General features: G+C 37.1%; 3 protein-coding genes across 3 annotated transcripts; 1 reads left to right on the top strand and 2 right to left on the bottom strand.

Moving 5' to 3' along the window:
• Positions 1-6056: 6056 nt before the first annotated feature.
• Positions 6057-10879, bottom strand: LOC107045194 (GRIP and coiled-coil domain-containing protein 1). The gene is made up of 4 exons (XM_015267361.2): positions 9895-10879; positions 9585-9796; positions 7047-8494; positions 6057-6625 (listed from the first exon to the last, which is right to left on the bottom strand). Exons 1-4 carry the CDS (start codon positions 9962-9964, stop codon positions 6454-6456), a joined length of 1902 nt encoding a protein of 633 aa, XP_015122847.1. The 5' UTR covers positions 9965-10879; the 3' UTR covers positions 6057-6453.
• Positions 10880-11546: 667 nt separating this feature from the next.
• LOC107045200 (D-aminoacyl-tRNA deacylase 1) lies at positions 11547-14433 on the bottom strand. The gene is made up of 4 exons (XM_015267368.2): positions 14118-14433; positions 12463-12553; positions 12126-12361; positions 11547-11763 (listed from the first exon to the last, which is right to left on the bottom strand). Exons 1-4 carry the CDS (start codon positions 14158-14160, stop codon positions 11654-11656), a joined length of 480 nt encoding a protein of 159 aa, XP_015122854.1. The 5' UTR covers positions 14161-14433; the 3' UTR covers positions 11547-11653.
• LOC107045199 (COP1-interactive protein 1) lies at positions 14117-21191 on the top strand. Its single transcript, XM_015267367.2, has 4 exons — positions 14117-15954; positions 16163-16402; positions 16483-18879; positions 19364-21191. Exons 1-4 carry the CDS (start codon positions 14665-14667, stop codon positions 19577-19579), a joined length of 4143 nt encoding a protein of 1380 aa, XP_015122853.1. The 5' UTR covers positions 14117-14664; the 3' UTR covers positions 19580-21191.
• Positions 21192-21649: the final 458 nt, after the last annotated feature.

Raw genomic sequence — 21649 nt, 5'->3', positions numbered from 1 at the left:
TCTATGATAATACTCATATACATACATATATCATCGTAATTTGTAGAAAAATAACGAGTGGTTGAAGGGCCGACGGTAATGCAGGATTAGAGATAAATGACGAAGAAGAAAATAGTTATAAATCAATGGGCCTTCATAAGTCTTGATCTACTCCGTACTCGGAATTGTTCTCCCTCCCACGCAGATCTTTAAAGTTGAAAACAATCCTTAATTTTCATTGTTTCCTTCTCCTACCTTCAGAGATACAGTTTCGACACTTTAATTTATTCGCATATGTTGAATGTCATACATAGCCCTGATCATTCAACTTAAATAATTTCTGACGATAGAGATTGACGAATAAGGTATGGGCAGTGCGCGAAAATGATGACCACAAAATGAGAAACGCTTCCGTGTGAAATAACAAAATCACTTTCACTCAAACGTGCTTCCTGTAAATATCCAATTCGCAACCACATTTTGACTGTTACAATCTAGTTGATACATTCCTGAATGAATTAAAACCGCTTCAGTGAACCTTCCAACGAGTATTTATCACTGTGAAAATGTTATTTCACTCAAAGTGTTTCTCATTGAGTCTCGCTCAAAGAATTTTTAATGCCACAATTATTTTGTACTTGTGTAGAAAATTGTGTAAGGTATTTTCCAGTATTCATAAGGTTTTCTTAAATTCCTTGACCTACGAAAACTTTTCTCTTTTTCTTTATTCTTCTCTATTGTACTTTAATTGAGGAGTTCTCTGATGAAAAATGAAAGGAAAAAATGATGAAATGGTTTTTTATGGTGATTTAGCAACCATACCCAAAAGTGACTGTGATCTACGAATGCAGAAGTTATATTCTATGGCGGCTATATTCATCTGGGAATTTCTTTACCCATTTTACTGTTATTTTCTGTAATATTTCTAATAATCGGAAGAGAAATGATTACGAAAGAATAACAAATTGAAAAAAATCAACTACGATTGTTTGAAAGAAAAAATACTTCCACAATGTGTTGACCCTTTTACCCAGCTCCCTCTCTCCCAGTCTTGATGCAATTTTTATCATTATTTTCTTTACGATTTTATTTTGTACCCGGTCGCTCCTTCCCCTCCATTATCAACTATTTCATTCGAGTATTTCCCGTTCGATTTCTAAAAATTTTTAAAAATTGTTATAAAACTATGATATTAATCAAGAAATGGTGTTACTAGAGAAAAAAAATACAAAAGCACACAAAGATAATCCACCCTACAAAATTGAAGAGAACAAAAAATATGCCAAGAACGCGATAAAGTGTCTATGTACATTCAAGACGGTAAAGAAAAACTCCCCTGTATATAATTTCATGTAAATTAATGAATAAGACGACGAGAGGATGGATAGTTAAGTAAATTGTATTCATAAATGAAAAGATGATATATAGCGTATATGTAAATTGAAAATTTCTGGAGGCAACGTATCTAGCAAGGGCAAGCTCAGTTGACACCAATCCGTCGAATCAAATTGTCTTTTCTGCTGCACTTATCTTCGCGTTCTTCAAAATTGAAAATGGAATATTATGCTTCTGAATACTTTGTTAATCCGAGGCTACATAACATTCCAAGTGCAAATTCATTGAAACGAAGAGTCGATCAATTGAATGGTTGAATCTATTGAACTCAACTTGAAGGTGATTTTTTTAATGAATATCTTCGGATCTGATAGTGTTTTCGACTGAAGTCCGCTGAGGGAAAAAAAACATTTTTTGTGATACATGCCTCAAAAGTGCACTTTTCGAAACGGTTTAGTGTGCGTAAAGCGGTTGTTTTCCGCACGGGGTAAAGCTTCGCTTTACACACTCGAAATTCACTTTACGCACTCGTGCAGAAAAACAACCACATTACCCCCACTACCGTTCCAAATAGCGAACTCGGCAGGTACCACAAAAAATAGAATGTGTTACACGTGCGTGGAACGAAGAGGAACTTTGCGCACTAGTAAGACAATATAATATTGTCGAACAAGTCTTACTTGAACCAAAAAAATCGCAAGTTAAAAATTACCAGAAAATTAAAATCTAGTGCTGACCAGTCGGAAACTGTTCTAAGATGATAAATTTTTGTCGCAGAAATAGATTTAGCTGTTCCAAAAAAATTTTATTCTTTGTGCAAGCAAGAAATTCATCTATAGCACTATTTCATCCCTTGTGTGTAAAGTGAAACACACACAAGGCACACATGCTCCGCACGCGCAAAATCTCACTTTCCGTACATCGTGATGAAAATAGGGTTTGATACGCGTGGGACAAGTATTCTTTGACCCTTCGGCGAGTGGTAAACACCTTCCACGAGTCAAAAAATATTTTTATGCCACTCATGTCTGAAACCGGCTGGATTACACACTCGACGCTTTGCGTCTCGTGTCTAATTCAGCCGGTTTCAGGTTTCGTGACATAAAATTTTGTTCAGTACTTGTTGGAAAATTTCGTCCTTTACGTGTGTGGTTACATCACTCGCCTTCGGCTCATGCTGTAAACCCCACACACGTTAAAGACGATATTGCCCCACACGTGCTGAACTATACTATTTACGCACTCGTATCGAAATATACTTTTCTTCATTCCGGCCGTAGAGCAGCGATTTACGAACGCGTAGGGTTCCGGAATGACAAAATAGTATATTTCGTAACGAGTGCAAAAAAGTGTTTTTTGGCGAGTGGGAGGTTTATATCACGAGCCGAAGGCGAGGGATGTAATCCCACGAGCTAAAAAACATTTTTTCACGAGCTACGAACAATATTTTTCATACAGTTGCCGAAAAGTTCACTTTTCGTCACAGCGTGATGAAAAATATCATTCGACATACGGCCTAAGAAAACTTTCCTGGCGAATATGAGTTTGCAGCCTGAGTCGAAGGCGAGGGTTGCAATCATATGAGCTAGAAAAGTTTTTTTCGGCCTAATGACGAAACATACTAATTCTTGATAAGTTTCCCTTTATAATAGTATCTTTTGACACGAGTGCGTAAATGTTTTTGACTTTGCGGCGAGTGGTACCCTACCAAGAGTCAAAAGACACTGTTCCCACGAGTGTCGAACCCTATTTTTCATCACAATGTGTGGAAACCGGGATTCTGCGTAAAGTGAAATTTTAATCAGTGATGGAAGAGATATTTTTATCCTGAGACGGCATGAACATTTGGCCTATTCAGCCAAATATTTTGTTGCTGAAAGCAGAGCGATTATTTATGTTTGAGACTTTTCAATTCAAATCAAACAATTTCTTTTTTGATAATTATTGACTTGATTTTTTTCAGTCCAAACAAGACGCGTTTGAGAACTCGGCCATTTTTTCTCTCAGTTTTTCCTCACATAACATATCGAACGTAACAGAGGACAAATCCAAATATTTACAGAAAGCTAAATAAGAATATCAAAAGAGAAGGACAGCTTCAGATAATCATAAAAAGTATTTAATACAGTGGTTACTCCCTAACATTTCGCTTCCCTAACATTTCAGTCGGAGAACTTGACTTCCCCCACCATCGACAACGCAAATGTGTTGGGTAAATCTGTGTATCCCTCTGCGCGACGGGACTGCGCAGTAGAATTACTCTCGGTATGTGAGAGTGAAACATGTAGATTCTTCTCTCTGTTTATCTCTTTCCTAGCTCCGCCTCCAACGGAAGAGTAAGGACTTCTCGAACATTTAATTCCTTGAATTCTGGCCCCAGAGGCTGAAATGTTAGGGAGTAACCACTGTAGCTAATTAGTTTCTGATAAGAATTCTCCCTTCTGTAACTTCATTTTTCTCCAAACATTTGGAGTTGTCCCGTTATGCTCGATTTGGTTTTTTGTGATAGGGTAAGCCGCCTAGTAGATGGACACTGCCCTATAGATGGATGAGCTACTTTTGGGTAGGAAATTACGCAAAAAAAATGTTGAAATGCGAATTGTTGCTTTGACTTTTCACTAACTGTCGTGATTCTTAACCCCTGAATGGCGATTTTTTTTCGATCATTTTTTTTTTCAATTGCTAAAAAAATAAACGTCCATCTACTGGGCAGTTTACCCTACCTGCCACAAATAAAAACTGTTCGCAACCGTTGTGGGGGTAAAGTGGTTGTTTTTGTGCACGAGTGCATAAAGTTCAAGGGCGTGTCTTGAGTGAATTCGTGCGCAAAGCTTCGCTTTACGCTCTCAAGATTTACTTTGCGCATGCTTGTGAACTTTGCGCACGCCGTGCGGAAAACAACCGCTTTACGCACACTAAACCGTTCCCAAAAGTGTAATTTTCATGCAGGTATCACAAAATAGTACGTTTCGTCATTAGGCCGAAAAAAACTTTTTGGCGAATATGAGCTCCGGCCGTTACGCTACGCGGAATGACGAAAAAGAGATATTGTGAATCCAACAGAGATTTTTTGTACAGTCAATTGAAGTCATCCAAAAAATCTCTATCAAAGTTGACTAATCTCCTTTGAGTTGAGAAGTAAAATGGATTTATGACGTTTCACTGCTTCACTACTGAAAATTGTTTTCACCATTGAAGATAACATTTCAGAAGAGCTAATTTAATTGGACATTTCTGCAGGGCTCATTGACTTCGGAAAAGGTAATCTTCAGCAATTTGATTGGTAAGAGTTTTGCACAGGTGCCCTTGCACGAGTACCAGTTCATCGGACCAAAATGAATGAAATTAACCGACTAGAATGTACTTCAGGATTGCGAAGAAAAACAAATTGAAAGAAGTTTAGTCGTGTACTTAATATATAGACATTTTTATTATAAGAACAGAATACTAAGATCTTTTTCTTTCCCCATCGCTCACTGGAACAGGCAATCTCTCCCAACTCTCCGAATTCTTTTACGAATACACGGTAAATTGAAAAATAAGCAAAATTAGAATATACCTAGGATAGAAATAAAATGAGCCGCCTTTGTTTTTCTCTCCTTTAGTTAGTAGAACTAGTGGACTGAAGAAAGAAAAACTTCATATGGTGGTCATCACTTCTAATATGTTGTTATCGCCTTACTAAAGTGACGAGTCATTGTATCATTGCAATAATTGGAATTCGATTCGTAAAAAGAAAAGTAAATCTCTGGAAGAAAACAAGTTTTTGGCAAATTAATATTTTTCAACAAAAAACAAAAAAAAACGATAAAAAGTGTTCAAAAGAGAAAAAAAATGTACTTTCTAGCAGTTCATATATTTGGAAGGAAATTGTTCTCGGGGAAAACATTGTATTAAGGGCCTCTGTATACGAGTTTCACATTTCTGTATAATAATGATGAAACGATGTACATAAGAAATCTTATCACGTTAGGACATCACACGAATTATTATCATTGATAAAAATCAGAACATACAAAGAGGGATGGACCTAAAGAAAACTGAAGAGACAGAATGTAATACCTAAATGTATGTATATCAAAGAAGCATATATATTATATACTGATGTCTAATTCATAGAATTTTCAAACGCGTGTTGAATAAGCAGACAAATAACAAAATTGAGATGAGAAATAAGAGATGTAATCTGTGTTGACAATCGCTCATGTTTTAAGCTCCAGAGCGATCGTACAAGAGTCGATAAATGCCTTGAAGGTTTGTGGGAAAAAAATACCATTTAATTTTCCCCCTCATGTGTTTAATTTGGGAGTGAAACAGACACATACATTTGTAGAAAAATGAAACTCATGCTTTTGAAGGCTACTTCTGCAGGTGAAGAGCGTGAACGAAGGAGATTTTGAGAGCTCGTTGCTTTCTGTCTTTTGAGAATATATCCAAGTTTACAAAGAGAACGGCATACGATGTTTTTGCACGTCCATAGGAATGAATTCGAATTGGAAATGATTTGTTTTTTCTTGTCAGCGTTTGAACAACGAGATGCGCCCAGTAATGAATAATCCTTCTGGTTCGATATTAAAAAATATTGAATTTTCACGGATTGAGGAAATCCAAGGGCTGGTGATTTTTATTCAGCCAGTTTTTTTGTACACTATAACAAGGCGGTATTGAATTAAATGAAAAAAATATATTGTGAAACAGATTATTATGAAGTTTATTGTAAAACTGTTTTATTAATATTAAGAATAGAATTGTGAATTACTACTCGGTATATTATAACAACAGAAACAATGATGAATATACTATAAATATTAAAATATCCAAATTGCACGTTGGTCAATAATACTCACGTAAAGGAGGGAAAAAATAAAAGTAAAAGAGCTTGAGAATATTTTTTCAATGCCAACCAAGAGTAATTGATTTCATGTAAAGATATTGATGTAATAAATTCAATGCACAATTACATGAAATTTGAGTATGAATTTAATGCCTGTGGCTGAATATTGTGACGCATAATTTTCTGGTGAAAATTACAAACTGATAATGTATTTGTAATTTATGAAATTCATTGGTTCATATTTACAGTCTTAAATTTCAAGATTTTTTTTAGCGTGTGCTCTCTCTTTACACACAGTGCCGGTGTCATTTGGTTCGCTGGATCTTTCCCATTTCGTCGGGTGTGAATCGAAGGACTGTTCCTATTGCATTCAACATGTGGCGTCGGCTCGAGATGTCGTTGCTGGTTAGAAAATTGACGATTACGTTTTTCAGGTACTCGAGATTGGCACCTTCCCGGGATTTATACGCTTCAAGTCTGTTATTATGGACAGAAAGAAGAAATAAGAAATTATTGATAATGTTGACCAAAATTGAAGGAAACAACCTGAGGAGCATCACCAGCTCTAAATATTAAAATATTTCTGCAATGTATTTTAATTTATTGGTAAGAATTTTTGCTTAATTAACCAGAAGAAATAGTATATTTCATAACGAGTGCAAAAAAGTGTTTTTTGGCGAGTGGGAGGTTTATATCATGAGCCGAAGGCGAGTGATATAATCCCATGAGCTAAAAAACATCTTTTCACGAGTTACGAACAATATTTTTCATCACAATGTGGCGGAAATTGGACTTTTAGGCACGCGGAGCGTGCCTGATGGTTCATAAAAATTTGTGGAAAAAGGGTCTCGATGAATTTTCACTGAAATTATTCAATTTATGAATGAATCATCCTCACCTAGTAATTTTACTCTCCAAAATTTTCATTTCCTCCGCATGTCTCTGAGTTGTCGCCATGAGATCTCTCTGATTCTCCCTGAGAGTAGCCTCCAGCTCACTATTTTGCTTTCTCAACCCCGACACCTGGATATCCCTCCTCGCCAACTCCTGCGCATAATGGAGCATCGGCGGACTGTCAACAGTCAAAAGTGACGTGACAAAATCAACATTCGACTCAATTGGTTTTTTATCATCGCCTCCATCAGGATTCCCAGACAGACCCTCGTGCTTCGTTAAAATAGCTCTAAAAGAAGATTTGAGTGTCGTGATCTCCTGGTCTTTCTCCTCAAGAAGAGCCAGCGATCTCTCCCTCTGTCGAAGGATTTGATGCTCAAGGGCACCGACTTTAGACCGAAACTCAGTTTCCTTCTGAGACAATATCCTCTCGAACCTAATTCTCTCCTCCTGAATCTGCTGACTTTGCTGCTCCAATTTCAAATTGATCTCACTCTCTTTATTACTCGCTTCCTTATTCAACATCCGAATTCGCTCCTCCAGATTTTTACTGTAAGTCCTTGCCAAGTGTAACTCCGTACTCTTATCAGCTCTTTTATTCTCAAGTTTTAAATCATTCACTGACTCCAGTTTGGCTGACATTTGCTGTTTGTAACTCTCAAAGTCCTGCTCTAGAATTTCGTACTGCTCCTTGTAATCGCAATCTTTGGAAATATTTCTCAAGTTCATGCTCTGCAGAAAATCATCCACATTGAATTCATTATCCTTCTCATTGCAAATGTCCAACAATTTGTTGTACAATTCTCTTATTTTCCTCGAAATGGCTTCAGGTGTCTCATCAACATTTCTACTAGAATAATCTTTAACTTTATTCCTCTGCAATTCCGACAGTTGATCCTTCAGTTTTTGAATAGCGAATTGATCCTGCTGTCTCATTCTATCGTATCCTCCAACGGTTTCTGATAATTCAGCGAGCCTTGACTCCAAACTCACGACTCTTGATTCATGCGCCATTTCGAGAATTTTCGCCTTCTGCTCAGCAGCGGCTGCTCGTTTTCGTTCTTCGTGTATCGCCATTCGGTGCTGCTTCTTAAGAGCTGCCATCTCAGACTGAAGGGACACTAGAACTGGGGGAGTTTCCTTCACTGCTGCCTCCGCCGCTTTCAGTTTGTTATTGGCAATCTCCAGTTCTGCCTCGAGGATTTTATTCTGGGTTTTGTTTCCCACGTGGTTTCTCAGTTCTTTTATCTGCTGCTCGTAGGACTCTTTGGAGCGACGCTCGTCCGTTATCACACGTTGAAGCTCCTTCATCATCGCAGAATTGTCTGCCTGCTCTTTTTCTCGCTCATGACGCTCCATTATTAATTTGTATTTCAGGTGTTCAATTTCGGAGTGGGTGTTGTGTTGAGCCCGTCGTAATTTTTCTTTCAAGTCTCTGATTATTCTATCACACTGGAACAGATAGATGTTAGTCAGGTAGCATTTTCGTAAATGTATGACTAGTTCTTGGGAAATAAGAAATTCACTATTGTTTTGAATAGTACAGTAGAGGATTCGTATAAGATATCTCTCTATAAGATAGGCCTACCCCCACTCTCGACACTTTTATCGCGTCCCGAATGTTTATGTTCCGTGGGCTTCTTATAAGATACCTATGGCCCTGGTCATTTCTCAACGGGAAGAGAGTAGTTATGAGGATCAAACGGTGTTAAGGGTACCAAGTGAATTTGACGATGACCTTGAAAATTGACATTCACCAACAAAGTTATAAAATTTTTTAATTAATAATTTAATTAATAATTTTTTTAATTAATAGTATTAGACAGATGGTGAACATCGGCGACAATTTTAAAATTTTAGAACTTATGGATATCGAGAAATTAAACAAACAAAATCAGTCTTATACACGGCCTCTTATGGAGTTTTGATTAAATTGAACGTTTCAATCCCCTAGGAACTCAAGAAAACTTTGAAAAAATTTGAAGATATGGAGAATGATGCGTTCAATGTGATGGCGACAAAAAACAATGGGGTACCGGGGTGAATAAGAGATATTTCAACCCGCCGTACCCATTTGATCCCATGCTTTCTCGAGCTTCGTCACGCGAAATAGAGGATTTTCCGCATTTATTTTCTCGATGTCTAGTTCCGGTTGCGGGTTTGAAATTTCGTCGGATGGATGAATACATATTTCTCCAATGATGGAGGGAAAGAAAAAATTTTTTTTGAATCTTTTTTCAAATTCACTTGGCACCCTTAAGGGTCAAACGGGAGGGACGAACGAAGTGATCATGAGGGTCTAATGCCCTTAAGGGGGCGTTATACCACTTTTTTCAAGTAATGGAAATATACATGGATTTTTTTTTCACTTTCCCACCGAAAAATTGTCATTTTTCGTCTGTGATTATTCTTTCGCTATCTCCCTTAGATTCAGAAATATTCCTCAAAAACTCAACTAGGAGATACGTCGACTTAAACCGTTTTACCAGTTCGCTACTGAATTCGTTACTGACTCATGTAAAAGTTGGAGCCAAAAAATTACCTCTTCACGTTCGCTACGCAGTGCCTTCCTATCAGTCTGAAAATTGGCTTCCATCCTCGATTTTTCAGCTGACAATGTTGCCAATGAATTCATCAAAATACCCAATTGATTTTTCAACTCTTCCACACTTTCTCCTCTCCTTCCACTTCCACTTTCTTTCGCTTCAGTATGATTGGCATTAACTTCCTTCATTTTTGAATTCATCGCCATTCCTAGAAAAATAACAAAAATCCGTCGTTTGAATTCTCCCGGGAAAATGATACGTGGCTGTTGATGACAGCTGCCTGCAGCTGTCATTCTTGACTTTTACCTTGACATTCATTGAAGGGTTGTTTCTCCTTATGCCTCTCGGCAGTGTCTCCCTTCATTATTTTATCCATTATCCCCCGGGGTGCTCACGCCTCATATCAGTAATGAAATTATTTTTGAAGCCATACAGCTGCTCCAAGTGCCCGCGTTCAGAGGTTATTTCCGTTCATGTCTACGGTGACATACTGACTTCCACTTCACTTTGCATTCCTTTTTAGTTTGAGTTTTTTTTCAGTCAATTCCAAGCACGGCAGTGAAATAATGGATAGAACGACATTTGCTATCTTAATTTTTTTTTATTCCAGACTCGGAGTGATGAAACAATGTCTTCGAGGGTAGATTCTCGGGATTTATCGGCTTGCGCAGGTCATGTGAATCATGATAGGATTGATAGGTGCAGGTGGAAGAGAGAGGGATTTGACAACTACTAGCGCTTCGTTTGAAAAATTTAATCGACATTCAGATTGAAAGATCAAAAGGACAGTTTGCAAATTAAAATTCCGGATTACGTCATAAATTAACCGAATAAACCACGGAATGAAGGGAACTGGCCAAGTTATGGCACTGACATGCATGAATTGGTCGATGGATTTTTTTATAAGGGTAAACTGGCCAATAGGGAACTTGCATGAAGCTCAATTCTTTCTAATTCCGCTATTCACACATTAACGTGAACTCGTAACATATGGATAGTTAAACGGCGAAAATTGTGGAGAAACATTTTCTAGATTTTCTAGTCTTATGATAATTTATTGAAAATCAGTCGTTTTCGAGGCCAATTTTTCGGTCATGGCGTCACGAAGACGTTCAGCTAACGCTTCATTGGTCGAAGAAGAAGAGAGTGGGGAGTTGTCCTCCATTGGCCGAGGCGCACCTCAAGATTGGGTTAGGTCGGCACGAGCCAGCCTGTGATTGGTTTAGCGCTCAACCGTCTGTGTGACGTCATCAGCAATTTCAAAGCGTTTGAATTCTTCAACTTTTAACAATGAATTATTAATTAATGAGCAATATTTCGAACGTTTGTGAATGAAAAATGAATTATTCAGGTCCCAAACTTGAGATAAGAAACGAGAAAAAATCATGCAAGTTCGGTATAGACATTCCCACATTCGCTGAAAACGAAATTTATGCCGGAGTGGTCTATAACATTTTTTTGTCACTGCTGCTATGTTCTAGTGTCGAAATCTACCTTTTTGGGATATCCGTCTGAAAAGTTGACTTTTGGGACGGTTTGGTGTGCGTAAAGCATTCGTTTTCGGAGGAGTGAATACTGAGTGTATGAAGGGAAGCAGTGAATATACGCATTTATTTTTTATTTTTTGATCTGAATCTCGAAAATAATATTTGTAATAACCCTCCAAGTCGCATTTTTCCAGGACTCGGTCACTGACGGTATGATAGATCGGAGGAAATGGAAAATCGTATTGAAAAACAAATAAACTGATTTTATGAGATATAGGGGAGAGTGGGATAAAATGGACACTTTTGAATTTTTTTAAAATGTTAATGACAGGTTGAATTGTTGGTGAAATGTTTTTTTTTATTTTTCGATAAAAAGAACAATTCTTTCCCTTTGTGATGAGTCTAAACTGATTTCAATTGATAAATCTGTCTCTGAGTTATAAATATTTCTTTGAATATCAAAAGTGTCCATTTTACCCCACCCTCCCCTACACCGACATTTCATTCGAAAAATGAATGAAAGCATAATATTCGCGGTAGTGCAATCGCTCATTAATGAATTATTGTGATGACTGAATTCATTCTGGAACAATCGTTGCAATTTTTTCGGGCTGAGGCGATTCAATTTCGATAGTTACTGGTCCATCATTTTCGATATGAACTTGCATCATTGCTCCAAATTTTCCATCTAAAGAAAAGCCAAAAAATCATAATTGTATAGATTGAAAGATGATTTGGAGAAGGAACAAGTATAGAAAAATAAGGAGAATGATATACCAGTGGAGTAATCATAGAAATTGATTTAAAGAATCTCATTTTTTTACACTTTATATTTTTTCATTGTTTTCGAGGAATAAACGTGACATCTCGTGTTTTTCATTAAAAAATGGAAGGAAAAAATTTGGAACATTTTAGTCCAGAGATTTCACTACAAAAAATTTTAGTGGGAGCAAATCTCGAGATGAAAATGTGAATATCTCGGAAACTAGAATCGACAACACATATACCATTTCCGTACACAGAATTAAAATTTTCAAACTGCCATCTCACCTTTAATAAACTCGGGTTTATAAACTTTTCCAAGTTCAGCAATGAAATTCTTGTAAAATGTTTCAGCATGAACAGCAGACATAGCTCGATGAAAATCTAATTTATTCCCTTTCATAATATGGTAGAGAGTGAACTGACTGACGCACAGAACCGCGTATTGCTTATCCATAACACTGGCGGCCCATCTCTTCCCATTTGCACCGTCAAACAATTTCAAATTCAGTATTTTTCTCACTCTACAAATACAGTGGAGCCAAAATAAGTAAATAAAATGACAATTGTGGTGAAAAAAGTTCGTCTCAAGGGATTATTTGCTCAAGGTATTAAAATGTATTACATGTATTCCACATCTGCAAGAGTGTCATCCGTTTTTATCCCAACGAGTACACAAAGCCCATTGCCGATGCTACTAATTACGTGCCCGTCAACTGTAGAAAAAGAAATTTTTTTTATTGCACAGGGATGGAAATTTAGATCGAGAATCAATAGAAGATCCCACGAAAGCTACGAAAACTTGCGAAGGATTTTTCATAGAAATCTGTGGAAACTTCGATTAAAAGTCTTTAAAAAATTCGTTGAAATCCATGAAAACTTCAATTGAGAATCAATAAATACTCCGTTGGAAATCACCACCACCAACATCATGAGAAAAATTCCGTGACAGTTCCGTAAAATTTCCTACAACCACATTTCGCTCCGGAATTACGAAAAAGATACGTAATTTTTATTGAATATTTCTCTCCGTGCAGTAAGATCAACATTATCAACAAAATCAGTATCATCACCATCATGTATGCGATGTCTCTTCCAGACATTTAGGAATAAACGTGACATCTCCTTTTTAGGGGAGGGTAGGGTAAAATGGACACTTTAGACGTTTTTAAAATTATTCATAACTCAGAAACAAATGTATCAATAGAGCTCAGTTTAGGCTCATCACAAAGGCAAAGAATTGTTCTATGTATTGAAAAAAAATGATTAAATTTCATCAACATTTCAACCCGTCATTAATATTTTTAAAAAAGTCAAAAGTGTCCATTTTACCCCAACCTCCCCTATATAAGAAACTACCAAGATGTGGTTCACATCCATACAATATTGAAATGTTCCGTGCGAAAGACGATGTATATGCTCTANCAAAGGATTGTTCTATGTATTGAAAAAAAATGATTAAATTTCATCAACATTTCAACCCGTCATTAATATTTTTAAAAAAGTCAAAAGTGTCCATTTTACCCCAACCTCCCCTATATAAGAAACTACCAAGATGTGGTTCACATCCATACAATATTGAAATGTTCCGTGCGAAAGACGATGTATATGCTCTAAGAATTTTTTTTTGCTTTTGCAAAAAAAAGTAAGATAAATGTATAAGGAAAAGAAAGCGAACCTAATTGTAATCAATTTGTTAAACGTAGTAAAACCTAAATAAAGGAGTTTTCTATAAAAAAAAAGTTAATATCATCTAAATCTTTCTCGAATAACATTTCGATGGAGCATATTGTGAACTCCACTGACGGAAATGATTGAAACCAATGAGCAGTCTCTCGCTTATCCCGCAGCATCTACATATGTTTTCTCCAGATGCATTTTTTTCGATTCCTTTTTTCATTAGCCCGAGATGTTGGGGGTTCTCCGAGTATCCAATTTCTCACGCTCTCTGTTCTCCGTAGCCGCCTCTAATATTACACATGAAACCCATTCCCCCCTCCGAAAGGAGAAAAAAACCAAATCATCGGCGCATGCGCTTTCCCCCTCCATTTTAATCAATTGATTCGTTTAATTTTGCTCCCAAAATGAATGAAAAATTCCACCCGAGTATTAAACCAAAAGACAGCGACGAATGAGCAAAAAACACCGCAAAATAAAGACGCGGATAAGGGAAGCCTAGAAATGCTGATCGTACAACGAAGCGTAAAAATTGAAAACGCAGAGAAACAGGAGTCAAGTTAGCATCTATATAACCTTAGAAGCAAGCGTAGAGACTCAAACCTGTGACTGACGCCTGTGTAACCCTCTGAATAATAGCTTTCATGATCTCACCACCAACAACCAAATATTCATAACAACAAAAATGACTATTCTCAACAATTAGCCATTCAAGCCAATTTAAAGTGAAAGTGAAACTTGTTTTTTTTCCTCCAACCGAGTGGCTGCTCTATTATGTTTACCGACAAAACAGTCAACCAATGGGATGCAAGATGCCATCCGGAAAACTCACTTCCCGCGTGTCCACTTCCTACAATGCCATTTGACTTTTCAAAGATTGTTTACAAGCACTCTCAGTACCGAAAATTTACCCACCCAAATGACCACAATTCCCCATAAATTCTCCTCAAATTATCCAAAAGTGTTTAAAATGAAAGTGAACAATTGCCCAAAACCCATAATATTGTTATTAAATCATGTGTGATTGTGAATAGATGACCCACTTGTTGCATTTAGGTTATGGCGTTTATAAACAAAAGATATTTCGTGAAAATTTGTTCAACAAAGAGTGAATGTACATTGATGTGATAAATAAACGTGTTCATCTGGAATGCAGAGTCGCGTTGGAATGGAGGCTCCTGGTTTGAGTCTCTTCCAGGGTTCTGACAGTATACACATTAGTGGTGGAGGGCAGCGACAGGAGGAGGAGGAGGAGCAGGAGGATCAGAGGCGACGTAATGAGGAGCTGAAGAATATACTGACAAATGCCTTCGACGATTTCGAGGACGACGATGATGCTAATTCAGTGAACAGCAGTCACAACTGCACTGATGCATCACGAGGTGTGGACAGCAGTATAATAGACAAGAGTTCAATACACGAGAGGGAGGAGAAAGGTCCAACGGTGTCGCAGTATCAGAATGAGTTTGGTGTCTATGGACAGCGTGATACGAGCTCCTTCCCCCCCAGTGACACTGATAAGGGGCCAACTGTCTCTGATATGCAGAGAGAGTTTGGAGTTTACGGTCGCTTATCGACGCCACACAATAATAATAGGGATAACAAGTCCTTGAATTCGGTGGGTGAGAGTCCTTATGAATTACCAAGGCCTCCTAGTTTGACGAATCCAGCATCTTACCCTCACGATCTCAGAGCCCAAATCAATGATGGCTACACATTGCTGGAGAATTATCCGTACAATTATCAGACTCCCTCCAATCATTACGATGGAGTCAAGCTAAATTATCAGAATAATGGGTACATTGGAGCTTATGAGAACAACATAGCTCAGAGGGACTCGCGGGATTATGGTGGTGGTGGTGATAATGATATTGATTCGGAGCATCACAATCACTGCTACAAAACCAGTCCCAATGGTTGTGCAATTAACGACACTAGTGCGTACATAAGAGCTGAGTACAACAGCAAAGAGCAGCTTGAGGTTTTGTATTCAGTTAGGATGAGGGAGATTCAACAGCTCACTGAGAAGCTTCAGCAGGTACACCTGGAAAAGGAGGAGGAGAAGGAGCAATTGATGAGGAAGTTGGCGCTGGCACAGGCTGAGATTGAACGATCAAACTTGTCGAGGAATCAAGCGCAAAATTCACTGGTTGATGCTAAAGCCGAGATTGTTGAGCTGCAGAACCAGGTGGCGGATTTTCAGGAGAAGATTGCAGTGATGGAGAAGACGAATCAAAATATGGTTGAGGATCTGTCGGTGGCGAGGAGCTCGGTGGTGGAGTTGCAGCAGAAGATCAGTGTTCTTGAGAGGGTGCAGACGCTTCAGGCTAATGACAAGACGCATGAGAAATTCCTGAAACAAGCGCAAGAGAAACATGCTGTTGAGATGAGAAACATGCAGACACAGATCGATTTGCTTACGGATAAATTGAATGCCAAGGTATTTTATATATCAATTTATAATTGGCTTCGCATTTTGAAGTATTTGATTAGTTTTAATTAGTGAATTCAAATGTTATTGCAAGCTGCATAAAATGAGTTCTCGTCCTCAAGGAATCTGGGCAAGTTGCTTTAGTATTCTTTGAAGGAGAAATAATAATTTTTATATTCTAATGATCAATGAAATTTAATAATTTTTATGTCTCTAGGAATCTTCATACGTTGCGTTAGAGCACAAACTAGCTGATGTACGAAGAGCCCATGAGACACTTATGGTGGAGAAGGGCGACGCGATGAATCGTTTGGCCGAGGCTCTTGAGTTGAGTCAGACTCAATGCAGAAATCTCATGACTTCGAATGACGCTCAGGAGAATATGCAGCTTCAGGGCAAAGTAAAATTGCTGTCTCACGAGAAAGAGGAACTGCGAAAAATGATACAAGATTTGCAGGTAACATTTCATTTTTCCTAATTGCCCATTCGAATATTTTTTCGTTCTAATTAATCAGTACTTACAATTTTTTTTCATAGCATAAATTAGAAGTGGCTAAATCAGACGCCCATCACTACGAATCTCTCCTCACTACGACAATGGAAGAAGGGTCTGATTCAATTCGTCAAATGAAACTCGGTGAATTTCACAACAAATCTCGAGCGAACGACGACATAACGAATAAATTGCAAGGTGAACTCCAGCGTTGCATAGCAGGGCAGGCTGTAAAACGAAAAGAAATTACACGTCTCGAGAACACTATAGCTCAGAAAGACAAGGAGCTGGAGAAGACCCAAACCCTCGCCGAGACCTGTCAGCAAGAGGCAGCACGTTATGCAAAACGAGTCAACGAGCTGGAGCAGGAATTAAAATCACTGCTAACAGAGCACACAGTCAAAGCAAACTCCCAAATTCAAAGATTATCAGAACATCTGACAGAAATGAAGAGTATGAACGAAACTCTTCGTCGAGAAAAAGAAGATTTGGAACAGAAATTGGAGGAAACTTTGGCACATCAGGAGGAGACATTGCAAAAACTTCATCAGGAGACTCTTCACCAACGCGAAAATCAAATGATTGATGAATACAACAAAGAGTACCTAGAGATGCATGACAAAGCTATTGAGAGGGTTCGACAAGAGGCTCAGGACGAGATCCTTCAATTGACAGTTCAACTGGAACAAACGCAAAAGGAACTAAATCGAGTGAAAGAAATGTATATAGACGTGTGTGGAACTAAAGAGCAATTGATCAACGATCATCGAAATGAGATTCAAGAGTTGAAATCAACTTACGCCAAGTTTAATTCTCAAAAAGCTGAATTGGACAGAATAAAACGAGAATTCGAGGGGCAAATAAAAATCTCTTCGAGATTAACACATGAGTGTGAAGCGCATAAAAACAAGATAATGGAATTGGAAAAAGACTTGAGTAGTGAAAGGAAACATCGAGTGGAGTATCGTAAGAAGATTGACGCTGAAATTGAAAGAGCCAAAGAAGAAGCCCTGGCTGAGTTACGAAACGCCCATCCAAACCACCAAATAAGTGTTCTTTTCCCTGATCACTGTACAGAGCATTCCGAGAGAATCGCTGAGCTCGAGGAGGACTGCAAACGTCTAGAGCAGAAGTTGTCAAGTGCTGTTGAGGAACAAAGAAAACTCCTTGAGCTTCAGAGTGAACTGGACAATGCAAAAATTAAAATAGCACAAATGGAAATAGCCCATGAAACTATGAAGCAGAAATGCGAGACTGTTAAAAAGGAAAAGCAAGATTTATCGATGAAACTCGCAAAATCCGAACAAGAACTGTCCAATTCACGAACTAATAAAACAGATGATCCTAAATTGCACAATTATTCTATTAAAATCCAGATGGAGAACGAGACATTGAAGGATAAGTGCGACAGTTTACTGAAGGACAAAATGGAGTACAAAAAACGATTATCAGAAATGCAGATGCATCTCAATGATAGCAAGAAAAAGATAGCCCAAGGGGAGCATAATGTTAGTCGACCAAATGACAGCCTATCAAATACTCGAGGTGATCTGGAGAAGGAGTTGAATCAGTATAAAGATATTGTTAAAAAATTAACAGACCAATTAAACACTAGTAGTGACGGTAGGAAGAGGGACATGTACCTGGATGTCAGAGTAAAGCAGTTGGAGCTGGAACTTCAGGAGAAGGATGCCCAGTTGCAGAGATTAAAGGAGTTGGATAGGATCAAAGCTGAGAGGGACCAATTAGTGACAAAACTGAAAACTCAAGCAATGCAGTTTGAGCAGTATGTTAAGAGTCAGAGGCAAGTGTCGGCTGAGTTGAATCTCTCTCCTCGAAGTATGCAGGATGGGATTGACTTTCAGAAGCTCCAAGAAATGCCAAATGAGGAGATACAGCCGAAAGCTGAAGAGTTGAGAATGATTGAGGATCAGCATAGGGAGAAGCAGAAACATATTGAGGAGAAGTATAAATCAGTTTTAATCGAGTTGAACAAACGTTATGATGAGAAAACAAAGGAATTAGAGGCCGCGAAGGAAGCAATAATGGCGGAGAAGTTGAGGCTGCATAATTCGTTCAAGGAGCAGAAGCAGTTTGTGGGGCAGATGATTGAGGCAAAGCTAGAGGGATATAGGCAAGAGCTTTTAGCGAGAAAATTAAAAATCGAGGAGTTGCAAACGGAATTGAAAAAAAAGGAAATGGACATGGAGGAGGAAAAAAATTATATGGCTCAGATGATGGCCCAATGGGCTGCTGAGATTGAAGGGAGCAAGAGGAAGGAGAAAAAGATGCAGGAGGACATTGACAGGCTCCAGGAAATTGAGAATAGCTTGAGGGAGGAAATTAAGGGGCTACAGGGCAAGGAAAAGAAGCTTAAAGAAAGCTTTGATACGCTAAAGCACAAGTATCAGGTAGCGAAAACTACTGCTCAGAATTACAAGGTAATTGACTTTACATTCATTTAAATTATTAGTCGAAGAGTGAAAGGACTGTTGAGTGTATTTTTGATAGATGAGCTCTTGAATCTGGGGAACTGAACGTATTTTTATAGAAACTTTTTTTTTTCTTTGGATTTGAAGCATTCAAACCTTGTGGTTTATTCTGCTAAAAAAATCCATAAATCCAAATGTATTTGCAAAATTATTTTTCAAGTTCTTATGTGTAAGAATTTCCCTTGTATTCTCAAATATTTAATCCAAAGACGTTCAAGAACGAATCAATACGAACCTTTCTATTCAATTTCTTCAAGAAATCACTAATTTCGTACGGTGAGGAGAAGTATTTTAGAATATAATGAGAACTCTAAAGAGCATCTACTAGAATATCGAAATATATATTGACATTTACTGAAAACTAAATCATTATGACGAAAAGTGTAGCCTAATATATGTTGTTGAAAATAATTTCTATATTTTTATTTTTAAGGAATATGCTGCTAAAGAAAAAGAATTTTATTCTCTCGAGTGCAAACGCATCGACGAGGGATACAAAGAGGCCATAAGTCGAGTACAACAGAACTTTTATGATATTCTTGAAACACAGGAAAAAGAGGCGAAAAAAAAAATTGAACAGGTAGAGAAAGAGCACGAGGAGCAACTGCAGAAATTGCGACAAAAAAAGAAGTACAAAGAAAAAAGTTGAAGTACGTATTGACTAATATTTTCATTCATATATTTAATAAAATTTCACATAGTTTGCAATATAGCTTTTAAAGGCCCTTTCAGATACGAAGTTAATAGAGGCTGGTTTTATTATATAATGATGTGAACAAATGAGAGGAAATGCACTTTATTGTACAACACATTTTTAGTTTTAAAGTGATCAATAATGTTCATGGAAATATTCGCGTCATGTTGAGAATTTTATTATCTTTAACGTTAGTTAGAATTTTCGAATAATTAAATTTTAGATATCAGAGAATAGTTTATTATTATAGAATACGACATTAAGTTGCCAATGTGGGGACAAACTCGCAGAACACACGTTTGATATCAGGTCTCAAATGAGTTGAAAAATTTAATGAAAATAAATCCTTTGACTGCCCGGTTGAGAAATTTAGTTTTATCAATTTAACAGTTCTATTTTATATTTTTTTATACTAGTTAAATCCACAATGCTTGCCAAATTACTACCTTTCATTTTGTGGTTAAAAATATTAAGTTTTCATGCACAAAACTTTTTCAGTATTGCTTTCAAAGAGGCCTCAATAACCTGAGGACGGTTCAACAGCCTTTATGATTGAACAGTATCAAATTTTCTTGAATGAGGGTATAAGGAGGTCTATATTGAAGTGGATAAATGTAATAAGTCAAATATGACGTTGTTATTGATAGTACAATTATCTTAGAATTCATTGAGCTTAATGTAAATTATCAGCAGACCTCGTTTGTAGCAAAGACAATTTTTCACAAAAAAAAAATTGATATTTTGTGCTGAAGTCACTCATTATTAGAACAATTCTAAAGTCAACAGGAATAGATGAGCCGACTCATGACATTTTATCAGTTTGATGACGAATTAAACGTGAAATTTCTATGATCAATTGTATTGTATAAAATCGTCAGATTTCTTTAGTTTTCATTTTTTGTACAGAATCTAAGTACAATGTGCAAGATTAAGCAGCCATACATTAGAAAATATCATAATATATTAGAAGCAGGACTGATAGAGTATGATTGAAACACCCCTGTGGGCCGGTTGCACCAAACTCTGTTCGTTATTTACACCCTAGAATGAATTTATTCCTGTGTGAACATTATGGAGTAATTGGTCGTTAACTGGCGGTTTATTCGACTGAAGCTGGTGCAACCGGGCCTGAGGCTTTTTTTTTATAGAGAACCAAAAGTTGAGTGAAATTATTAAATGTAGTGATGGTTCGCATTATTTAAACATGAAGAAGGGCATAAGTTTTCCGTATACTTTGATACCTTTAGACACATAATAATTCCTTCATTAATCGCGTTTATGTAATTCAAGCTCTCTTATAACTGTATAAAATAATCGGTTCGTACAATCCATATTTTGTGTTTTTAGTGCAGAATATCCAATCTACTCTCATAATACGTTCATAATATATAAATTAGTAAAAGAAAGATTGTAAATTTCATCGTACTGGGCCCAATTTCGAATGTCAGATTTTCTAGTGAACGACGACATTTAGGATGACTAAAATTTCGAGAAAAAAAAACAAACGCAAAATTTTCACTGACGAATTTTAAATTGTAATAATGAATAAATCATCACTGAATAGAGAGTATTATTAATATTAATCGTCAATGTATTTTTGTATTTAATGTAAATTAATTTATTTTTTGTAATAAAGATTTTATGTCATCTTTTAAATATTAACTAATGCGAGTTTTACTAATTTATATTAAAGTCATTAAAGAGCCTTTGATATTTTTTTATAGGTCATAATGTAGTGTTATTTTTCGCTTGACAATCATTGAAGACTTTTCATGAATAGGGAAATTCCACTGAACTAACGCGTGAATCCATAGTTATTGAAGAGATGAGGGTGTAGGAGCTTCAAAAACTCATAACCAGCTGAGTTATATACTATTCAACTGACTTGAAGGAAATATCATCGACAAATGAGATATTCCGGACTAATTGAAATGCTCTCATTTTTTTGTGTCTGATTACTTTTTTCTCAGTGTTCATAACTCAGAGACAAACTGATCAATTGAGTTCAATCTGAGCTTATCACAA

Source organism: Diachasma alloeum, unplaced genomic scaffold (genome assembly GCF_001412515.2).
Source record: "Diachasma alloeum isolate Michigan unplaced genomic scaffold, Dall2.0 Dall_scaffold_00884, whole genome shotgun sequence".
Classification (NCBI taxonomy): domain Eukaryota; kingdom Metazoa; phylum Arthropoda; class Insecta; order Hymenoptera; family Braconidae; genus Diachasma; species Diachasma alloeum.
The sequence above is the reverse complement of the archived record's forward strand: the minus strand, read 5'-3'. Positions and strand labels throughout refer to the sequence as shown.

Bases quoted from the DNA above. Each gene is read 5' to 3' on its own strand.
- LOC107045194 (XM_015267361.2), bottom strand. From the start codon at position 9,964: ATGGATAAAATAATGAAGGGAGACACTGCCGAGAGGCATAAGGAGAAA. The intron at 9,797-9,894 runs GTAAAAGTCAAG...TTATTTTTCTAG, and splicing joins ACCCTTCAATGAATGTCAAG to GAATGGCGATGAATTCAAAA. The intron at 6,626-7,046 runs GTGAGGATGATT...CCATAATAACAG, and splicing joins TTGGAGAGTAAAATTACTAG to ACTTGAAGCGTATAAATCCC.
- LOC107045200 (XM_015267368.2), bottom strand. From the start codon at position 14,160: ATGAAAGCTATTATTCAGAGGGTTACACAGGCGTCAGTCACAG. The intron at 12,554-14,117 runs GTTTGAGTCTCT...CTTTTTCTACAG, and splicing joins TACACAGGCGTCAGTCACAG to TTGACGGGCACGTAATTAGT. The intron at 11,764-12,125 runs GTGAGATGGCAG...GCTTTTCTTTAG, and splicing joins TAAACCCGAGTTTATTAAAG to ATGGAAAATTTGGAGCAATG.
- LOC107045199 (XM_015267367.2), top strand. From the start codon at position 14,665: ATGCAGAGTCGCGTTGGAATGGAGGCTCCTGGTTTGAGTCTCTTCCAG. The intron at 15,955-16,162 runs GTATTTTATATA...TTATGTCTCTAG, and splicing joins CGGATAAATTGAATGCCAAG to GAATCTTCATACGTTGCGTT. The intron at 16,403-16,482 runs GTAACATTTCAT...TTTTTTTCATAG, and splicing joins AAATGATACAAGATTTGCAG to CATAAATTAGAAGTGGCTAA.